This window comes from Orycteropus afer, unplaced genomic scaffold, assembly GCF_000298275.1.
Source record: "Orycteropus afer afer isolate SDZICR_OR568_19922 unplaced genomic scaffold, OryAfe1.0 scaffold00077, whole genome shotgun sequence".
NCBI classification, from domain to species: domain Eukaryota; kingdom Metazoa; phylum Chordata; class Mammalia; order Tubulidentata; family Orycteropodidae; genus Orycteropus; species Orycteropus afer.
Window position 1 is genome coordinate 8,169,868 of NW_006921664.1, and position 18,660 is coordinate 8,188,527.

General features: G+C 35.8%; 1 protein-coding gene across 1 annotated transcript; it reads left to right on the top strand.

Annotated features, from left to right (window-relative positions):
- Positions 1 to 17,489: 17,489 nt before the first annotated feature.
- LOC103197350 (60S ribosomal protein L31-like) lies at positions 17,490 to 17,867 on the top strand. The gene has a single exon (XM_042780993.1). It carries the CDS (start codon positions 17,490 to 17,492, stop codon positions 17,865 to 17,867), a length of 378 nt encoding a protein of 125 aa, XP_042636927.1.
- Positions 17,868 to 18,660: the final 793 nt, after the last annotated feature.

Here is an 18,660-nt window from a genome sequence, read left to right on the forward strand (position 1 = left end):
ACCATCTTGCTTTCTGTATTATGTTATAATACTGATTTCACTAATTTTGTCCTAAAATTAAAGAGCTGCATGGCAGAATCAATTACACAGATTGGTAATTTTAATATGTATTAATGTATAATTTGAAATAAATCCTGTGGTTAATGGCAGGATTGCAGCTTCAAAGTACTTCTTTCTCCTTAGAAAGGAATGCCATCTCATTGGAGAAACCATTACATTTTAAATACCTCAAGGAGCTTAGCTGGGAAGACCTGAGATTTTCTCTGTTTTTTTAGAATATTCTATTTATTTTTAATTATATCTATAATATATTACCTATGTAATTATTTAGTATGTTACTTATGTATGCATACGTATCTCTATCTATATAAAGCCTAGGCTTTGTAATGTACAATTACAAATAATTATAATCCCAAGAAGAAACATCATAGAGAATGTATTAAAAAACTGCAGTATCAATTGATCAAAATTGTCTACAATTTTCCCAGTGTTCTGCAGGAAAAGCTATAAGGCCAGGGTGAAATTTTAATTGTAGACTATTACAGCTTTTCAAGAAAGGTGCCTTATTTTTGTCTCCCAGCCCTATTTGTTTTTACTTAATTTGATTGACTAGTCATTAATTAAGGAGCTCTGGTAGCATAATGCCTAAGGCACTTGACTGCTAACCAGAAGGCTGGCGGTTCAAACCCACCAGCCACTCCTCGGAAGGAAGATGGGGCAATCTACTTCCGTAGTGTTACTGCCTCGCAAACCCAAGGAGGGGTCTCTATGAGTCGGATCCGACTCGATGGCACATAACAACAACAACAAGTCATTAATTCATTAGATATTTATTGAATACCCACTGTGTGCCTGGCACTATGCCAGATATTTAGGATTAAAATAATAATGATAGCAATAAGACAATTTCCTGGGGAATTTCTGTCAGGTGGAAAAGACTGCTATGTAAGCAAGTTAATTCAACTGTAAACAATGAGAGATAAAACAGAAATAAACTCATAGGTGGTGGAGGCTCCAACACAGAAGAAGCAAATTCAATTTCTTGATAGAGCTAGTTTTGGGAAGTACGGAAATTTCAAATTACCAATTAAAGCTGTTACCATACCAGAATCGTCATTGCTTCTTCCTAATAGAGTGGAAACAATTCTCTTAACACAGCTTCCAGCGTGATCACATATGAACAACACACATGTTTTTGTTTGTCTTTTTCTTGAGAAAATTTCTATTTTCACATTTTCCTGGAATAAGCAGAGATGGGGAATATCTGGGTGTAATGTAGAGGCCTTATTTAACATAGAAATCAATACTTCACCACACATGTGAGCAGCAAATTAGCAGTGGTAGGAGCCACGAGGGAGAGGAAGAAAAGGACAAAATGATCATAGAAGAAAAAAAGACAAAAAAGAAAAAGCATTTCAAAAGAGAAATAGCAAAAAGAAATATATTTGAAAGTGACCTAAACTACAAACATTAGAATTATGATGAGGAGAAGTGCTGTTGGGCATTAAAGAAGAAATATAAGCTCAGCCCCAAAACACTACACAAGATGAGAGCACTTTCTGTTGTTGGGAAGAAAGTTTAGTGCCAAGTCTGTTGTATGATAAAATCTGTTACGAATTCTCTCCATTTTAACATTATATTAACCCACAGGGGTTCATTTTCAAAGGGGTTCAAGGGAAACAAGTTAACCTACTCTCACAAATAAATGGGAGTTGTGTGCTTGAAATTCCTCAAAGCGCTGAAAAACTTAGTTCCCTTTAATGTCATTATAAATTTTAACCATTTGAAACCAATTTATAACAGACATTAAAGTATTCTTGTCTACAGTAGAGTTGGCACACAACACTTCCCATGTTAAATGTTTCCAACAAGCCCCCATTCACTCAGTTTCCTTGTTTTGGGGAAGTTTCTGAGCTCCTTTTAAGCAGTTCTCTTGCACAGAGGCTGTTCTGTGATGGAGCACAATTGTAATCTGCCAACATTCTCTGGAAACCCAAAGACTCTCAGAAATTGATTGTGTGTGTTTCAGGAGATTACGCTTTACAAAATAGAGTTGCTTCTCATTTCAACCTAGAGAAGACAATAGTAAGCTTCCATTTTACAGTTGTGGTTGCTAGTTGCCATTGACTTGGTAGCACCATGTACATGAGAATAAAATGGTCCTGTGTCCAGTGCCAGTCCTGAAACATCCTCATCATTATTGTTATGTTCTAGTACGTTGTTGTGGCCACTATGAATGTTGAGCGCCATCCAACCTAGGGACTTGTCTTGCAGCACTATATTGGACAATATTCTGTTTTCACTGGCTGTTTTTTTTTTTTTTTTTTTTTTAAGTAGATTAACAGTTCTTTCTTCTTAGTCTGTCTTAGTCTGGAAATGTCACTGAAACCTATCCACTATGGGTGACCTTGCTGATATTTGAAATACCAATGGCAGAGCTTCCAGCCAAATAATAGCACACAATACACCGTATTATAGCAAAGCGATAGATGGGTAGTGGATTTTAGAATTAAACATTGCAAATTCATAACTGCTCATTCCTCTGTAATGCTGCCAAGGGGACCACAGTGGTGAAAAGACCTGGACTGTTTCCCCCTCTTGGACCTCAACTTTTCACTAGTCTGAGAAGAACACCAGGGGAATTTTTTCTATTTCTGCTTCTATTTCTTTCCCTCTTTTCTCCCTTACTTTCTTTTTTCTTCTTTATTTTCCCTCCTCTCCATTTGCCTTTCCTTCCTTTTAGTCTTTCTTCTCGACTTTCTTATCCTTTCTCATTCCCCTGTTCCCATCACACTACACAATATCATATTCATCAGCCACTGAGAATTCTTAAGAACAAGGAGACATGAAGCTATTTGGGAAGAAAATTTAAAGAAGTAAACTGAGTACTATTGGAATGGATATAGAACAAAACTTCTCCAAGCCTTTTTCTACTCACGGAATTTGTTGAAGTGATAAACTATGTGTATCCAAAGCCAAGAAAAAATATGAAAAGAGAAAGATACAATTACATAGATATGGGCTTTACATATTTCCAACATATAAATTTAACATATATTCTCTAGATATTTTCTTCATCGATATATAGAAGATAATTGGAATTTTGTTGTATCAGATTGTGTAAGGATTGTTAAGATAGGTTATTCTATTAACAGTCCCCCATAGAGGTTTAAGGAGCTAGGATGGTGCAGTGACTAAGGCATTTGACTTCTAGCCAGAAGATTTGCAGTTCAAACCCACCAGTAACTCCACAGAACAAAGATGGGGCAATTTACTTCTGTAAAGATTTATCACCTTGGAAACCAAATGGGGTTGTTACAAGTCAGAATAAGATCAATGGCAGTAGGTTTTTTTTTAAATTATTATTATTTTTTCATGGAGGTTTACAATTTTAAGAAGTTCTACAAGTTGTTCTTGAGACTTGAATATCATTCAGTTTTGCTTTCTTTGGATTAGATTTTTTACTTTAAAATGATCTGTAATAAAAAATGCTGTGATATAATGAGCAAATTTCATTTGAAGTGAAATGATATGTTCAAACTAACAGGGCTGCAGAGTCTGGTTACATTTAAAATAGAAATGCTGTTTTGAGGTAGGGAACTGTCTTTAGAACCAATGGTTTGGATCAATCCATTCATCCTCAACTTTGCTCAAATATGCTTCATATTTAAGCAAGATTCAAGAACTGACCATGAAGAAGTTATTTTCTTGGGTGAGAATCAGTTTTTTATTTTATTAACTGTCTGCCCTGAGGTGTCAAGGAGACACTTGCTCAAGGAGAGACTTCCTTCCTGAACTTCACCACTTGAAGTTTATCCTATGTTCTCCTTATTCCATGTTCTACTTCCTCTTCCTTTTATAGGAGATGTTGAGGTCATCATCTCTTCATTACTTATGATTGGTTCAAGCTATTGGAGATGTTTCATCCTCTGTCAGTTATTTTTACAGGGCTTTTTGGGACCATGAAGTGTAAGGAGAGCCTTACCTTGGGTTTCTAGGAAAGTGACTCTGCTCTCCATCTTTCACTCCCATTTGAACAAGAAAGCACTTTGCTGGCAAGGTGAAGCTGATGCTCTAGAGATCAGAGATGAGAATTAGAAAGAAGCATTATATTGTCCAGGGTGGGATTTATCTCATCCTGAGACTTAACTTACCTCACCTCTGGACTTCATGTTACGTGAAATAATAAATTTCCTTATTTATGTCAATTTAATTTAAGGTCTATGAAATGAGCAAGAAGTGTTTTAGCTGATATACGTTCTAATTTAAAGAAAAAGCCTTTTTATTCCTTCCTTCCTTTCTTTTCTTCCTTTCTGTATTTCTTTTATAGTATTGGCCAGTGAAAAGTAGTTAGGATGACTAACTCTCCACTTCTCCAGGCTAAGGAGCTTTTTTGGATATGACAATGTTAGTACTGAAAATAGAAGGATCCAGGGTAAACCAGGATAGTTTATAATCCTATGGGGTAAAGAAGTAGTATGATTAAATATATAGAAGATCATATACGCCTTCAGATGCTACTTTCATGAGAACAAACTTTCTTTCAAAATCTGAAAAACTTCCTCCTTTTTATTATTCAGTAACATAAGACTAGATCTAGGCTGATAAATAAAACAAACAAATGATTGGATTCTCATTCCCAACATTACTGCTTTCATCATCTGACTGCCTATGATGAACCAGCAGAATATTAGTGTCTTCTGGCACAGCTCCTTCTGTGATTTAAAAAAAAAAAAAAAAAAAAGTAAGATAAATGAATGGAGGAAGGAAAGGAAATGAGAAGGAAAGAGAGGGAAGAAGAGAGGAAGAAAGTGGAAGAAGAAGAAGAAAGCAAAGAAGCAAAGAAAAAAGAAATGAATGAAGAACGTTACAAAATGGTTGAGCCAAGAAAAAAATCCTGCTTTTAAAGACACTTATCACCTCTCATTTTCTCTACCTGGAATATTCCCAATGACATCACTAGGGTTGGTGTCACCCACTGTGGTAACTCATGGCATCACTCCCTGCCTTAGATCTTCTGTACCAGATCATACAGAATCCTTCCTAATGTTTATAATCAATTTTAATCAGAAATAATGTGCAATAGAGTTGTAAAGTGCTTAAATATAGTATTTCTTAGATTATATGAATACTAACAGCAAAAGTGTTTGCAAAGTCTTTCTACATTGAATTACAACATGATTAGTTACACAATTAGTAACTGAGTGGAAGCCTTTTTTTAATTTTTCTCTTTCATTTCCTTTAGTTGTCACTTCATTCTCAAAAAAAAAAAATTATTGATATACATTCATAAATCTCAATTACCACAATACTGTAGCTAAAACACCAGAAAATTTGAAAAAATTGGCAACTATAAAAACACTGGTACCAATGAAAACAACAGCAAGTGCTTGCAGCACCTACAGATGAAACCATGTGATTTGAAGGGTCATTGTAATTGGATAATAACGATAGCTCTGACTGAAGTGTATTAGAAAGTTTAAAAAGTAAATTAGCATAACTTTTAGCCATGTAGGTATATTGATATATGTAAACTGGGCTTAAGAAAAATATTATTGTTGTTATAACTATTTACAGGGATATTTTTATAAAAAAATATTTCTGCTGAAACACTGCACAAAAATTTTATAGATAATCATTTTGGTGTCACGCCCTCTGATAGTGTCACCCAGTGCATTCTGCACCTCTACAAACTGCTTTATTTTCCCCATATTGTTTATTACCATTTGATGGCCTCTATATGTTTACTTGTTTATTGCACGACTTCCCTTAAACCAAAAAAAAAAAAAAAAACCTCTTGCCATAGAGCTGATTCTGACTCATAGTGACCCTGTAGGACAGAGTAGAATTGTCTCATGGAGTTTCTAAGATTTTAAACTTCAATGAAGCAGATTGTCACATCTTTCTTCTATGGAGTGGCAAACCAAAAAATCCAAACCCACTGCCATCAAGTTGGCTCCAACTCATAGCCACCCTTCCTTGGGTTTCCAAGGTGGTATCACTATGGAAGTAGATTGCTCGGTCTTCCTTCCAAGAAGTGGCTGGTGGGTTTGAACCGCCAGTCTTCTGCTTAGCAGTCAAATGCCTTAGGCACTAGGCCACGAGAGCTCCTCTATAGATGGCAAGTGGATTAAAACTACCAAGTTTTCAGTTAGCAACTGAATACTTTACCCACTGTGCCACAAGGGCTCCTTTTACAGAATATAAATCCTATTTTGTTATTAGAAATTCATTTACTGTCATATCACCAGCATTCAAAAAGAGTACCTAGCACAAAGTAGTCATTTAATAAAATATTTGTTGAACAAACAAAAGTGTTTTTCTAACCTCCAAAGACTTCCCATTTCATCCAAAATGAAGTCTAAAATCCTTTTAACTGCTTGTGAAGCTCTACATGATCCACCTCCCCACCTCAAGCCACTCACTACTTTCCTACTGCTCATTCAGCTATAACCACATTGAACTCCTTGTCCATCTTTGAGCATGCCAATCAACTCCATCTCAAAGCCTGGGCCCATCTCTCCTGCCATCATGAAGTTAGCTCTTTTTGCAGACATTAGCCTAGCTTTCTTCCTCATTTCCTTCAGATCTCCGCTCAAATCTCAGGGCATTAGAACCTTTCCTGTCTACTTGTCACAAGATAAATTTCCCCATCCTACATTTCCTAGCTCCCTCAGCCAGGTTTACTGTTCTCTACAGTGCTAATACAAGCTTTCATATTATATATTTCTTGCCTTCTGCTTATCCTCCACCCCCAATCACCCCACTAGAATGCAAGCTTCATGCAGGGAGCAACTTTATTTCATTTGCTACTATATTCCAGCTGGCATCTTGTACATGTTCAATAAATATTTACGGAATGAACGCATGAATGAATGAAAAGGTTTCTGTGGGCTTTTTAGTGTTCTGTATTTATTGTTGCATTTATTGCAAACACTTCCCCAGTTTTATATTTGACCTCTAATTGTTCATGGTACTTTTATGAAAAGCAGTAATTAATTTTTATGCACTTAATTCATTTCCTGGGAAGCCCTTCCTAACCAAACATTTGTTAAAGCCATAGCTATATTTTCTACATGTATTTTATGATTTCAGTTTTTGCTTTTAGTATTTTTGTAATTAAATTCTTATATGATTGTAGATGGGACATCTGGTGATGTAATGCCTAAGACATTTGACTGCTAACCAGAAGGCTGGAGGTTCAAACCCACCAGCCACTCCTTGAAAGGAAGACTGGGCAAACTAATTTCATAGAGATAGCACCTCAAGAACCCAAGAAAGGGTTGCTATGAGTCAGAATCGACTTGACAGAAGTGAGTTTGTTTGTTTTGGTTTTTATGAGTTGCAAATCTAAAGAGATTATGTTCTAAAGAACAATTTTCTGTATCTATTGACTAATTCACCCTGCTTAAAGCATTTGACTGATAACCAGAAGGTAGGCAGGTCTAACCCACCAGCCGCTCTATGGAAGGAAGATGGGACAATCTATTTCTATAAAGATTTGCTGCCTTGGAAATCCAATTAGAGTCAGTATGAGTTGGAATTGACTCGATAGCAGTGAGTTTGGAAGTTTTATTGATTTACAAACTTATTATATATGTCTATCCCTTTCTATTAATAAATTGTTGTTTTTGTTGTTAGGTGGCATTGAATCAGCTCAGAATCATAATGACCCTATGAATAATAAAAGGAAATGTTATCTGGTCTTGTACCATTCTCACAACACTTGCTATGTATGAGCAGATGTAGTCACTGTGTCAATCAATTTCATTGAGGGTCTTCTTCTCTTTCTTTGACCCTCTACTTTACCAAGCATGATCCTTCTCCAGGGATTGGTCCTTTCTGATAACATGTCAAAAGTAACCATGAATAAGTCTCATTATACTTGCTTTTTTAAAAAAGAAATACATTTTATTGAAATATAATTTATGTACAGTGAAATGCACAGAACTAAATTGATATGGGTCAATAATTTGTGTGCGTACGTTTGTGCAGTGTTCTCTCCCTTCCCCTCCCTCCCCTGCTAACCAACAGAGAATGTTTCCTTCCACATATAAACCTTTCTTTGACTTTTTACAATAATGGACTAATACTATATTTCCTTCTGTGATTGACTAATTTCATTCAGCATAATGTCCTCCAAGTTCAACCATGTTATGTGGTGTTTTGCAGATTCTACATTATTCTTTAGTGTTGCATAGTATTCCATTGTGTGTATGTACCATAATTTGGTTATGCATTCTTCTGTTGATGGGCACCTAGATTGTTTCCATCTTTTTGCTACTGTAAATAGGATCTCTGGTAGCGCAGTGCCTAAGGCACTTAACTGCTAACCAGAAGGCTGGCGGTTCAAACCCACCAGCCACTCCTCGGAAGGAAGGTTGGGCAAGCTACTTTCGTAGTAATACTGCCTCGGAAACCCAAGGAGGGGTTGCTATGAGTCGGGTCCGAATCGACGGCACATAACAACAACAACAACCAATAGTGTTGCAATGAACATGGGTGTGCATATATCTGCTCTTGTCCTGGTTCTCACTTCTTTAGGATATATGTCTAGTAATGGGATTCCTAGGGCCAATGGTATTTCTTATTCCAGCTTTTTAAGGAATCACCGTACTGCTTTCCACAGTGGTTGTATCATTTTTCAGTTCCACCAGCAGTGTATGAGAGTCCCGATCTCTCCACATCCTCATCAGCATTTGTTATTTTCTGTCTTGTTGATCTTTGCCTTTAGTGCTGGGATGAAATGGTATCTCATTGCTGTTTTGAGTTGCGTCTCTCTGACAGCTAATTATCATGAACATTTCTTCATGTATTCATCTGGCTGTCTGAATATCCTCTTTGGTGAAGTGTCTGTTCATGTCTTCTGCCCATTTTTAAATTGGATTGTTAATCTTTTTTTTGTTGAGGTGTTGGAGTTTTCTATAAATTTTAGAGATAATTCCCTTGTCAGATATGTCATTGCCTAATATTTTTCCCCAATCTTTTGATTCTTTTGGAGAAGTCTTTTGAAGCACATAAAAATTTAATTTTTAGAAGGTCCCATTCATCTAGTTTATCTTCTGCTTTTTGTGCATTTTAGGTTATGCTTGATAATTGCATTTATGCCATAAATTAGGACCCCTAAATTTGCTCCTATTTTTTCCTTGAGGAACTTTATAATTTTAGAATTCACATTTAAATCTGATCCATCTGGAGTTAGTTTTTTGTATGGTATGAGGTATGGATCTTTATTCATTTTTCTGCAAATGGATATCCTGTTTTGCCAGCATCATTAGAGACTATCTCTTCCTCATTTAATGGATTTCAGCTGTTTGTCAAAAATCAGCTGACCATAGATTAATGGATCTATTTCTGGGTTCTCAATTCTGTTCCACTGGTCTGTGTCATTGTACCAGTACCAGGCTGTTTTGACTACTGTGGCTATATAGTAGTAGGTTTTGAGATTTGAGAGTGTGAGAACTCCTACTTTATTCTTCTTCTTCAATAGTGCTTTGCTTATTTGAGGTCTCCTTCCTTTCCATGTAAAGGTAATGCTTTATTTTTCCATATCCTTAAAGAATGCTGATGGAATCCGGATTGAGATTGAATTGAATATACAGTTTGCTTTGGGTAGTGTTGACATTTTCACAATGTTTAGTCTTCCTAATGTTGAACCATCCTGGCATACCTGGTATGACCCTCACTTGGTCATAATGTATATTTTTCTGATATGTTGTTGGAATCTATTGGCTTGGATTTTGTTGAAGATTTTTGTATCTATATTTATGAGGGATATTGGTCTGCAGTTTTCCTTTTTAGGGATGTCTTTTCCTGGTTTTGGTATCAAGGTTACACTTGCTTCATGAAATGAATTAGGGAGGATTCCATTCTTCTCTAAGTTCTAGAACAGTTTGGGTAGGATGGGTGTCAGTTCTTCTTTGAACATTCAGTAGAATTTGCCAGTGACACCATCTGGGCCAGGGCTTTTTGTTGTTGTTGTGATTTTTTTTTTTTTTTATGACCTTTTCAATTTCTTCTTTTGTTATGGGTCTGTTTAAATTTTCCACTTCAGCTTGTTAGTTTAGGTAAGTAGTATGTTTCTAGAAATCTGTCCATTTCTTCTAGATTTTTTAATTTGTTGGAGTATAGTTCTTCACAGTATCCTGATATTATCCTTTTAATTTCTGTTGGTTCTGTTGTGGTGTTACCTAATTCATTTATTATTCCTGTTATTTGTATTCTCTCCCTCTTTCCTTTTGTTAAATTTGCCAATAATTTGTTAATTTTATTAATCTTTTCAAAGAACCAACTTCTAGTCTTTCTGATTTTTCCTATTGTCTTTCTACTTTCTGTTTCATTTATTTCTGCTCGAATCTTTATTATTTCTTTTCTTCTGGTGACTGTAGGATTTTTTTTTTTTTTTCCCTGTTCTTTTTCTAATTGTTGAAGATGTTGGGCTAAGGTGTGAATTTTACTTTTTTTTTTTTTTAATGTGTGCTTACTGCTGTCAATTGCCCTCTTATCACTGCTTTTGCTGTGTCCCAAACATTTTAGTATGTTGTGTTTTTATTATCATTTGATTTATGGAATTTTTGAGTTTCATTTTTTATTTCTTCTATTATCCAATCATTTTCAAGGAGGGTGTTATTCAGTTTCCATGTGCTTTCTCTTTTTCTGTTCATCTTCTTATTGTTGATTTCTAATTTGATAGCATTGTGGTTTGAGAAGATGCTTTGCAGTATTTCATGTTTTTAAATTTATTGAGGCTTGCTTTGTGGCCTAACTTACGGTCTATCTTGGAGAATGTTCCATGTGCACTGGAAAAGAATGTATATTGTACTGTTTTTGGGTAAACTGCTGTGTACATGCCTGTAAGCTCAAGTTGGTGTATCATATTGTTTAGTTCTTCTGTGTCTTTGTTGAGTTTCTTTTCAGTTCTATCTGTATTGAAAGTGGTAATATTAAAGTCTCCTACTACAACTGTTGAGTCATCTACTTGCCTTTTCAGTTCTGTTAGAGTCTGGTTTATGTATTTTGGGGATCTTTGATTGGGTACATAGATATTTATTAATGTTAGGTCCTTTTGTTCAATCGATCCTTTAATCATTATATAATGTCCTTCCTTGTCTTTTGGTTTTTGTCTTAAAGCCAATTTGATTAGAAATTTATATTGCCACTCCTGCTGTTTTATGGTTGCCATTTGCTTGATATATCTTTTTCCAACCTTGAATTTTAGTCTATTTTTGCCTTTGTCGCTAAGGTTTGTGTCTTGTACACAGCATATTGATGTGTTTTGTTTTCTTATCCAGTCTGCAACTCTACATGTCTTTAGAAGCATTTAATCCATTTACATTCAGTGTAATTAATGACAAGTGTGAATTTGTTGCTGTCATTTTGTTACGTAGTTTTTTATGGTGCTGCTGATTTCTTTGCTCCATATAATTTTCTGTGCTGAGCTCACTTGGTTTATGAATGATGTTATCATTTCCCTCATTGCTATTATTTTAGTATTTGCTAAATATTTGTGCTTGTCCTCTTTTTTATTGTGATGTGAAGGTGTATCATTTTTCTTTGAGGTTACCATGTAATTTATAATTTTATTCCTAAGTTTAGAATAGTCTATTCTATCTTGCAGTTGTCTTGACTTCCTCACCATTTAGAAGTTCTGTAACTACACAGTATTTTCCCTCTTTTTTGGTTTGTAGTTGTCCTCATTTGTCAATTGATGTCTCTGGTTCCCTGTTAAAATCTTTTTGGCTTATTTACTTCAGATACTTCTATAACTGGTTTGGTTTCTGGGTTATGTCATCATGTGTGTTCATGGTTGGTTGTTGTTTGCTATTACTGGTTCTCTGTCCAATGGACTCCCTTTAGCATTACTTGTAAAGTTGGTGTGGTTTTAACAAATTCCCTTAATTCCAGCTTATCTGGAAATGTCCTAATTTCATCATATTTGAGGCACAATTTTGCTGGGTATATAATTCTTGGTTGGAAATTTTTCTCTTTCAGGGTTTTATATATACCATCACATTGTCTTCTCCCCTGCATGGTTTCTGCTGAGAAATCTGAGCTTAGTCTCATTGGTTGCCACTTGTAGGTAAATTTTCATTTTTCCCCATGCTGCTTTCAGGATTCTTTCTTTGTCTTCAGTTTTGGTGAATTTGATGATGATATATCTTGGTGATTTTCTTTTGGGGTGTATCTGTTTGAGGTTTCTTGAACTTCTTGAATGGATATATTCTCATCTTTCATCATACCAGGGAAATTTTCTTCCAACAAATCTTTGACAATTTTCTCTGTGTTTTTATTTGTCTTTTCCTGTTCTGGAATTCCAATGACATGTAAATTATTCTTTTTGAAGGTATCCCACATGAACCTTAGGCTTTCTTCAATTTGTTTTGATCTTTTTTCTGATTGACCCCTTTCCAAATATGTATTCTGGTATTTGTCTTCAATCTCACTAATTCTGCTTTCCATTGATTCAATTCTACTCCTTTGCCTGCTCAATAAGTTACCTATTTCTGAAAATTTAGTATTAATCTTCTGGATTTCTATCTGTAGATTTTGTATCATTTCTAATTTTTCATTTAATTTGTCATTTTGTTCTTGTATTTTCTTCTAAAATTGTTCTAGGATTTTTCTCTGTGTTTTCCTCAACTTTGTCAGTGTTTTCCTTGATCTGTCTCTCACTCTATTGAAGGTACCTGAATATAATTTTTTTTTAATTCCTTTTCAGGGAGTTCCAATGCTGCTTCTTCCTCAGGAATGTTTTCTAGGTCTGTATCCTAGACCCCTGTTTCTCCTGGTTTATCTTGCTTCTTTGTGTGGACTGTGATGCTCTGTTGTCTCTGAGACATTGTGACATTTTTGTGTTTATATTTAATTGGTGATTGTATGTTGGAGTGATTTCCCCATGATTTTCCTTTTCTTTGTTTTGTTTGGATGTTATCTAAGTTCCTCTGTTCACTAGTTGGCAGCACTTATATACTCACCACCTGTCTCCTTTCCCATTGTCAGCCTCTCGTATGTCCCTGACATCCTTAGCAAATGGAGCCTGTTCTTACATCTCTGGAATTCACTTTAAATATCCAAAATGGCCACCACTTGTAAACATTCAAGTGCCTAATCAACTTCTGTATTCTTCCTTCCAAAGCTCAGGGCTTCAGGTTTATCTTCTGTATCTTTGTCAATTGGTTTCTCTTTTCTTTGTTTAAGAGGGTCTGTGTAGCTTGTCTGCCTGTTCCACCATCTTAGCAGAAGTCCCCCCAGGGCCTAAACTTTTAACCCTGACCCAATAATGCTTCCCTTTTAAAGAGCATTAGTTGCTGCCATGTTGACCTTCCCAACCAGTTGAGGCATGCCTGGCTGAGGACAGGTGGGGCTCAAGTCTTGCTAGGTGACTGCCACTCAGTCCATATCCACTCATAGCAACCCTTGGGTTTCCTAGGCAGTAAATCTTTATGGAAGAAGATTGCCCCATGTTCCATCTGTAGAAGAGCTTGTGGATTTGAACCACCACACTTCTGGTTATTCCCCATACCACCCAAACTCCTTGTATATAAAATTTTTATATTTGAATTATAAATATATATAAACTCAAACCATACTCAATGCCATTGAGTTGATCCCTACTCACAATGACCCCTCCTTGGATTTCTGAGACAGTATCTCTACAGAAGTAGATTGCCCAATCTTCCTTCTTAGGAGTGGCTAGTGAGTTTGAACTACCAGTCTTCTGGTTAGCAGTAAAATGCCTTAGGCATTATGCCACCAGAGCTCTTATAAATATATATAGAGAGATTTATTTCAAGGAAATAGCTCACATAGTTGTGGAGGCTGGCAAGTCCCCAATCTGTGAGCCATGCATCACGTTGGAGGCTTCTCCTTACTCACTTGGTTGCAGGGACTGGTGAGCCCCAAATCAGCACATCAAGCAGAAGATTGCTGGCTCATGTGGTTACAGGAACTAGCAAATCCCAAAATCTTCAGGTAGGTGGCAGGCTGTTGATTCATACCTAGAGAACCAGAGGTTAGAAGATGATAAGTAGGCTGCAGAATTGAGAGCAAGCATGAGCTATGCCAGAACACCCATATATATTGGATGCAGGCCACATCCTCAAGGAAACTTCCCTTTCAACTGGTTATATAGTATCTGCCAAAGCACTGAGAATCACAGTCTAGCCAAGTTGACACATAACTTTATTCATCACAATAACTTTACTTGCTAGATATATAGCTATTGCAACACATATTATACATGCCATATTTCATATGTATATACTTATCAAACATTTATATATGTATACATATAAACAAACCTTTGGTTCTTATATCACAGAGTGAGTTGCAAGACTCCTTATTTTCTCAATCTCTCCCAATTCTATTCCATCCCAACACAGCCTGAGGCATCTCTCTAAATCTAAGATCTACCTAACAGTATTTATGAATGTCTGACACTGAGTAGTCCAATCTCCTCATTTTCCAGATAAGAAAATTGATGCTGAGACTAAAGTCAGTTTTCCAAGCTTAAAAAACTAGTCCATGGCTAAGCTAGCAACAGAAGTATGCATTTGGAACTCTACCAGTGTCTCCTTTCAACTTTACCACACCTAAGGAAGGCAGGTTTATCTTATAGTCTAAAGGTCTAAAGAGAGAGAACCCAACAAATGTGAACTAAAATGGACAGAACCAAAATTAGACAATGAACAAAGAAAACTCAATCAACATGAAAGAAACTGCTTCATGGCTAGTATCTTATAGTAGAAATTTAACTATAGAAGAATGCATGAAAATGGTCCAAGCAGTGAAACTGTATCATCACATACTCCATGTGGGTTCCCCAGATCCTTCAGTTACCCTGAAAAGAAAATACTTTACAGTTTACTTTACTAAAAAACACATAAAGAACACATTTTTCCCCTGATTGTTTGCCATCTTATATTTGGTGAACTGCATCTTACCTTATTCATAGGTAGGTTCATTTTTTCTAGAGGTTTTCAATGTGAAATTGTAGTATTAATACCTTCACAGAAAAAAAAAAAGTCAAAATTTTCTTCATTATACAAAAGAGTTTCCACCTTAGAGACATGTCTAGGAACTTCTGTATGCAGATACAGATCAATATTTTGTAATGATTTTCTTGCCATCCTTCTAAGATTGATGAAGTATTCAGGTGATCACACCAAATCCGAAGAAGAAATTTCATCTCAGTGGTAGAACAAGACCGAGAGTTCACATTCTTTGTGTGCATTTTGTTCTTTTGATTTTTTTTTATTGCCATCGTCACACAGCTTACTTTGGATCTGTGTCTTTTATTTTCCCAATGACCTTTTCATAGATTTTGCATTTTATTTTTAAAAAATCATTCAGATAGTAAATTGAAACAATCTGTTAGAAATTGGTAAAAGGACTAGTAGCAGAGGCAGGGAAATGGAAAAAGAGTATTTTTCTAGGGTAAAGATCCACTCTCTAAGAAATTTAGAAACATTCACAAACCTGCAGTTAGAGGCCTGTGTTAATGTAGTTCAAGGAGAGAAGGGAAATAGTGGTATTATCGTAAGACTATACTTCAAGCCATTTAGCCAAATAAGGAAAGTTTAATCCTAAAACCAGTCATGACTAATGACTTTGACTATTTGCACATATGCTGAATGATTTATTCGGTAAAAAATAAAGTATCTAATAAGTTCTTGACTTACATTTTTATTGTAGGCAGAATAATTGTCCCCCTGAAACGTCCCCTTCTTAATCCCTGGAGCCTATAAATATGTATGTTACATGCAAAAGAAGATTAAGGTGGCAAATGAAATTAAAGTGCTAATCAGTTGACCTTAAGAAAATTTCCCTGGATTATCTGGGCATTCCAAATATAATCACAAAAGTCCTGTAAAGTGGAAGAGGGAGACAGAGGAGGAGGTCAGCATCAGAGAGTTATGAAGATACTATACTTCTGGCTTTGAAGATGGAGGAAGGGCCCACAACCCAAGGAATGAAGGTAAATAGTCTCTAGAAGGCAGAAAAAACAAGGAAACAGATTCACCCCTGGAGCCTTCCAAAAGAATGTAGCTCTGCCAAAAACTTGGTTTTAGCACAGTGAAACCCATTTCAGATTCGTGACCTCCAGAACTGAAAGGTAGTAAATTTATATTCTTTAACGATACTAAACTCATAGTAATTTGTTATAGCAACAATGAGAAACTAAGACAATTTAAAACAAATTCTTACTGTCAAGGGAACAAGCTAGGCCTGGGTAATGATTATAAAGGAGGTGTTAGAGATTAATAAATTGAATAATATTTGAAGACCTGAGAGACTGAAATTTCAGAATATATCCAGAGAAGAAAAGAATATACTCCACGATTTAGAAAGTAGAACTTATAAAAGTTTAGTGAAAGGTTTGCATTACTCCAGGACATAAAGTTTTGAAAGGAAATATAACTTTAGAAAATTGGAAAGTTCTCAAAAGATGTAATTATGACTGTATAATCCTATAGATTGAATTGTATGAAGTACAGAAGGCTGCTTATCAAATATGTAGATGGCATGAAGCCTGGCAAGAGAAGGAACACATTTTATGTCAGAACCAGAATTGAAACAAGAAGGGGGGGAAGAAAAAAAACAACCTTGTCAGTCTGTAGCAATGGGATGGATCTCTAAAAAGATCGAAGTTAACAGGGATTAACATAAGATTTTACCCTTGGTTCCAAAAAACCAACTGCCCAAATGCAACTGGAAATGATGTACCTTAGCAGCATGTCATGAAGTGACTGTTGAGTTTTAATAAGCAGAAAAGTTAAAGAGATATTATAATAGGATAATAGAAGTGTTAAGCAGTTCAAAATTGTTTTCTAACATTGTGCTGGTCAGACCATGTAAGGTGATTGTTTAGTTTTGGATCTGTTATAAGAAAAAATTAAAAACTTAAAAGTGCTAGGTGCTAAGCAATAAAAAAATCATTGAAGATATTGAGGGTGGACAGTGGTTAAGCAGTTGGCTGCTAATTGAAAGACCTGCAGTTTGAACCCATCAGCCACTCCATGGGAGAAAGATGTGGCAATCTGCTTGTATAAAGATCTACAGCCTTGGAAATCCTATGGGATAGTTCTACTCTGTCCTATAGGGTTGCTAGGAGTTGGAATCCACTCAACATTTATGAATTTGGTTTGTTTTGGCTTTACTTTGATGAAGAGACAACTCAAAATTAAGAACAAACGGGAAATGATAGTTTTCTTGAAGTATTTTACTTACTTATTAGCTAAAAGTATTAGATTTATTACTGTCAGGTGGATCTAGACAGTAAAACTAGGATAAGTGAAGGGAATCCACAGAAAGATTCCAATTTAATGCAAAGAAGATACAGAGTTATCTAAATTTTGGACAGGCTGCTTCACAAAACGAGTTCCCCATTAATGGAGTTATTCACACACAAATTAAAGCACAATTTCATAGAAAATATTATAAAATACAATGAAACAGGCGCTCTTCCTTTCCAACCTGGTCACAACTTTATGGCCCCAGCAAAGAAGGGTGGTGAGAAGAAGAAGGGCCGTTCAGCTGTCAACGAAGTGGTGACCAGAGAGTACACCATCACCATTCACAAGTGCATCCTTGGAGTAGGCTTCAAGAAGTGTGCCCCTTGGGCACTCAAGGAGATCCGGAAATTTACCATGAAAGAGATGGGAACACCAAATGTGTGCATTGACACCAGGCTCAACAAACCTGTCTGGGCCAAGGGAATAAGAAATGTCCCATACCACATCCATGCACAGTTGTCAAGAAAACGTAATGAGGATGAAGATTCACCAAAAAAGCTCTACACGTTGGTTACCTACGTACCTGTAACCACTTTCAAAAACCTGCAGACGGTCAACGTGGATGAAAACTAACAGTTGATTATCAAATAAAGATTTAAAACTGCAAATAAATAAATAAAATATAATGAAACAGTGAAAAAATATCTAGATACATTACAGTTTCTGATATGGCATCTAAAGCCATTGTATGAAGTAATTATTATATCAGACTTATTTATATTAATTTTTTCACAGGGGCAAATTGATATGTTGGATTGTCCATCTATATTTTGGTTGTAAGCTATCATTATAACAAGCTTCTAATACAATACTGAAAATCTTCCTAGTAAATAACTGAAAACATTAAGATCCAGGGAATTTTGAAAGATATGCTTATTCTTGTGTGGCTCCTGTGTTTGGCACTTACTGTGTAAATGGAGATGTTGAATTCATAGGAAGCCAGTTCTTTAGAAGAGCTGATTCAAACCTCTCTGTTTAATTACTGAAAGAGCTATGATGGTGCAGTGGTTAAAGTATTTGGCTTCTAACCAAAACCATCAGTTCAAATCCACCAGTCATTCTGTGGAAGAAAGTTTACGCAGTCTGCTTCTATAAAGATTATAGCCTTGGAAACCTTGTGGGACAGTTCTGCTCTGTCTTATGTGGTCACTATGACTCAGAATCAACTAGATGACAGCAGGTTTAGTTTTTTTTTTTTTTTGGTTTAATTATAGAGGATAAGAAGCTAATTAAAATAGCCCGTACTCTCTACTGTTATAATGGTAAATAATTCTCTCAGCTATGCCAAACTCCGATTTCAGAATCTCTAGTACTTCCACTTTCATTGCAGTATTGAAAGCTCTTGCTTGTGAACTTCTTAGTAACC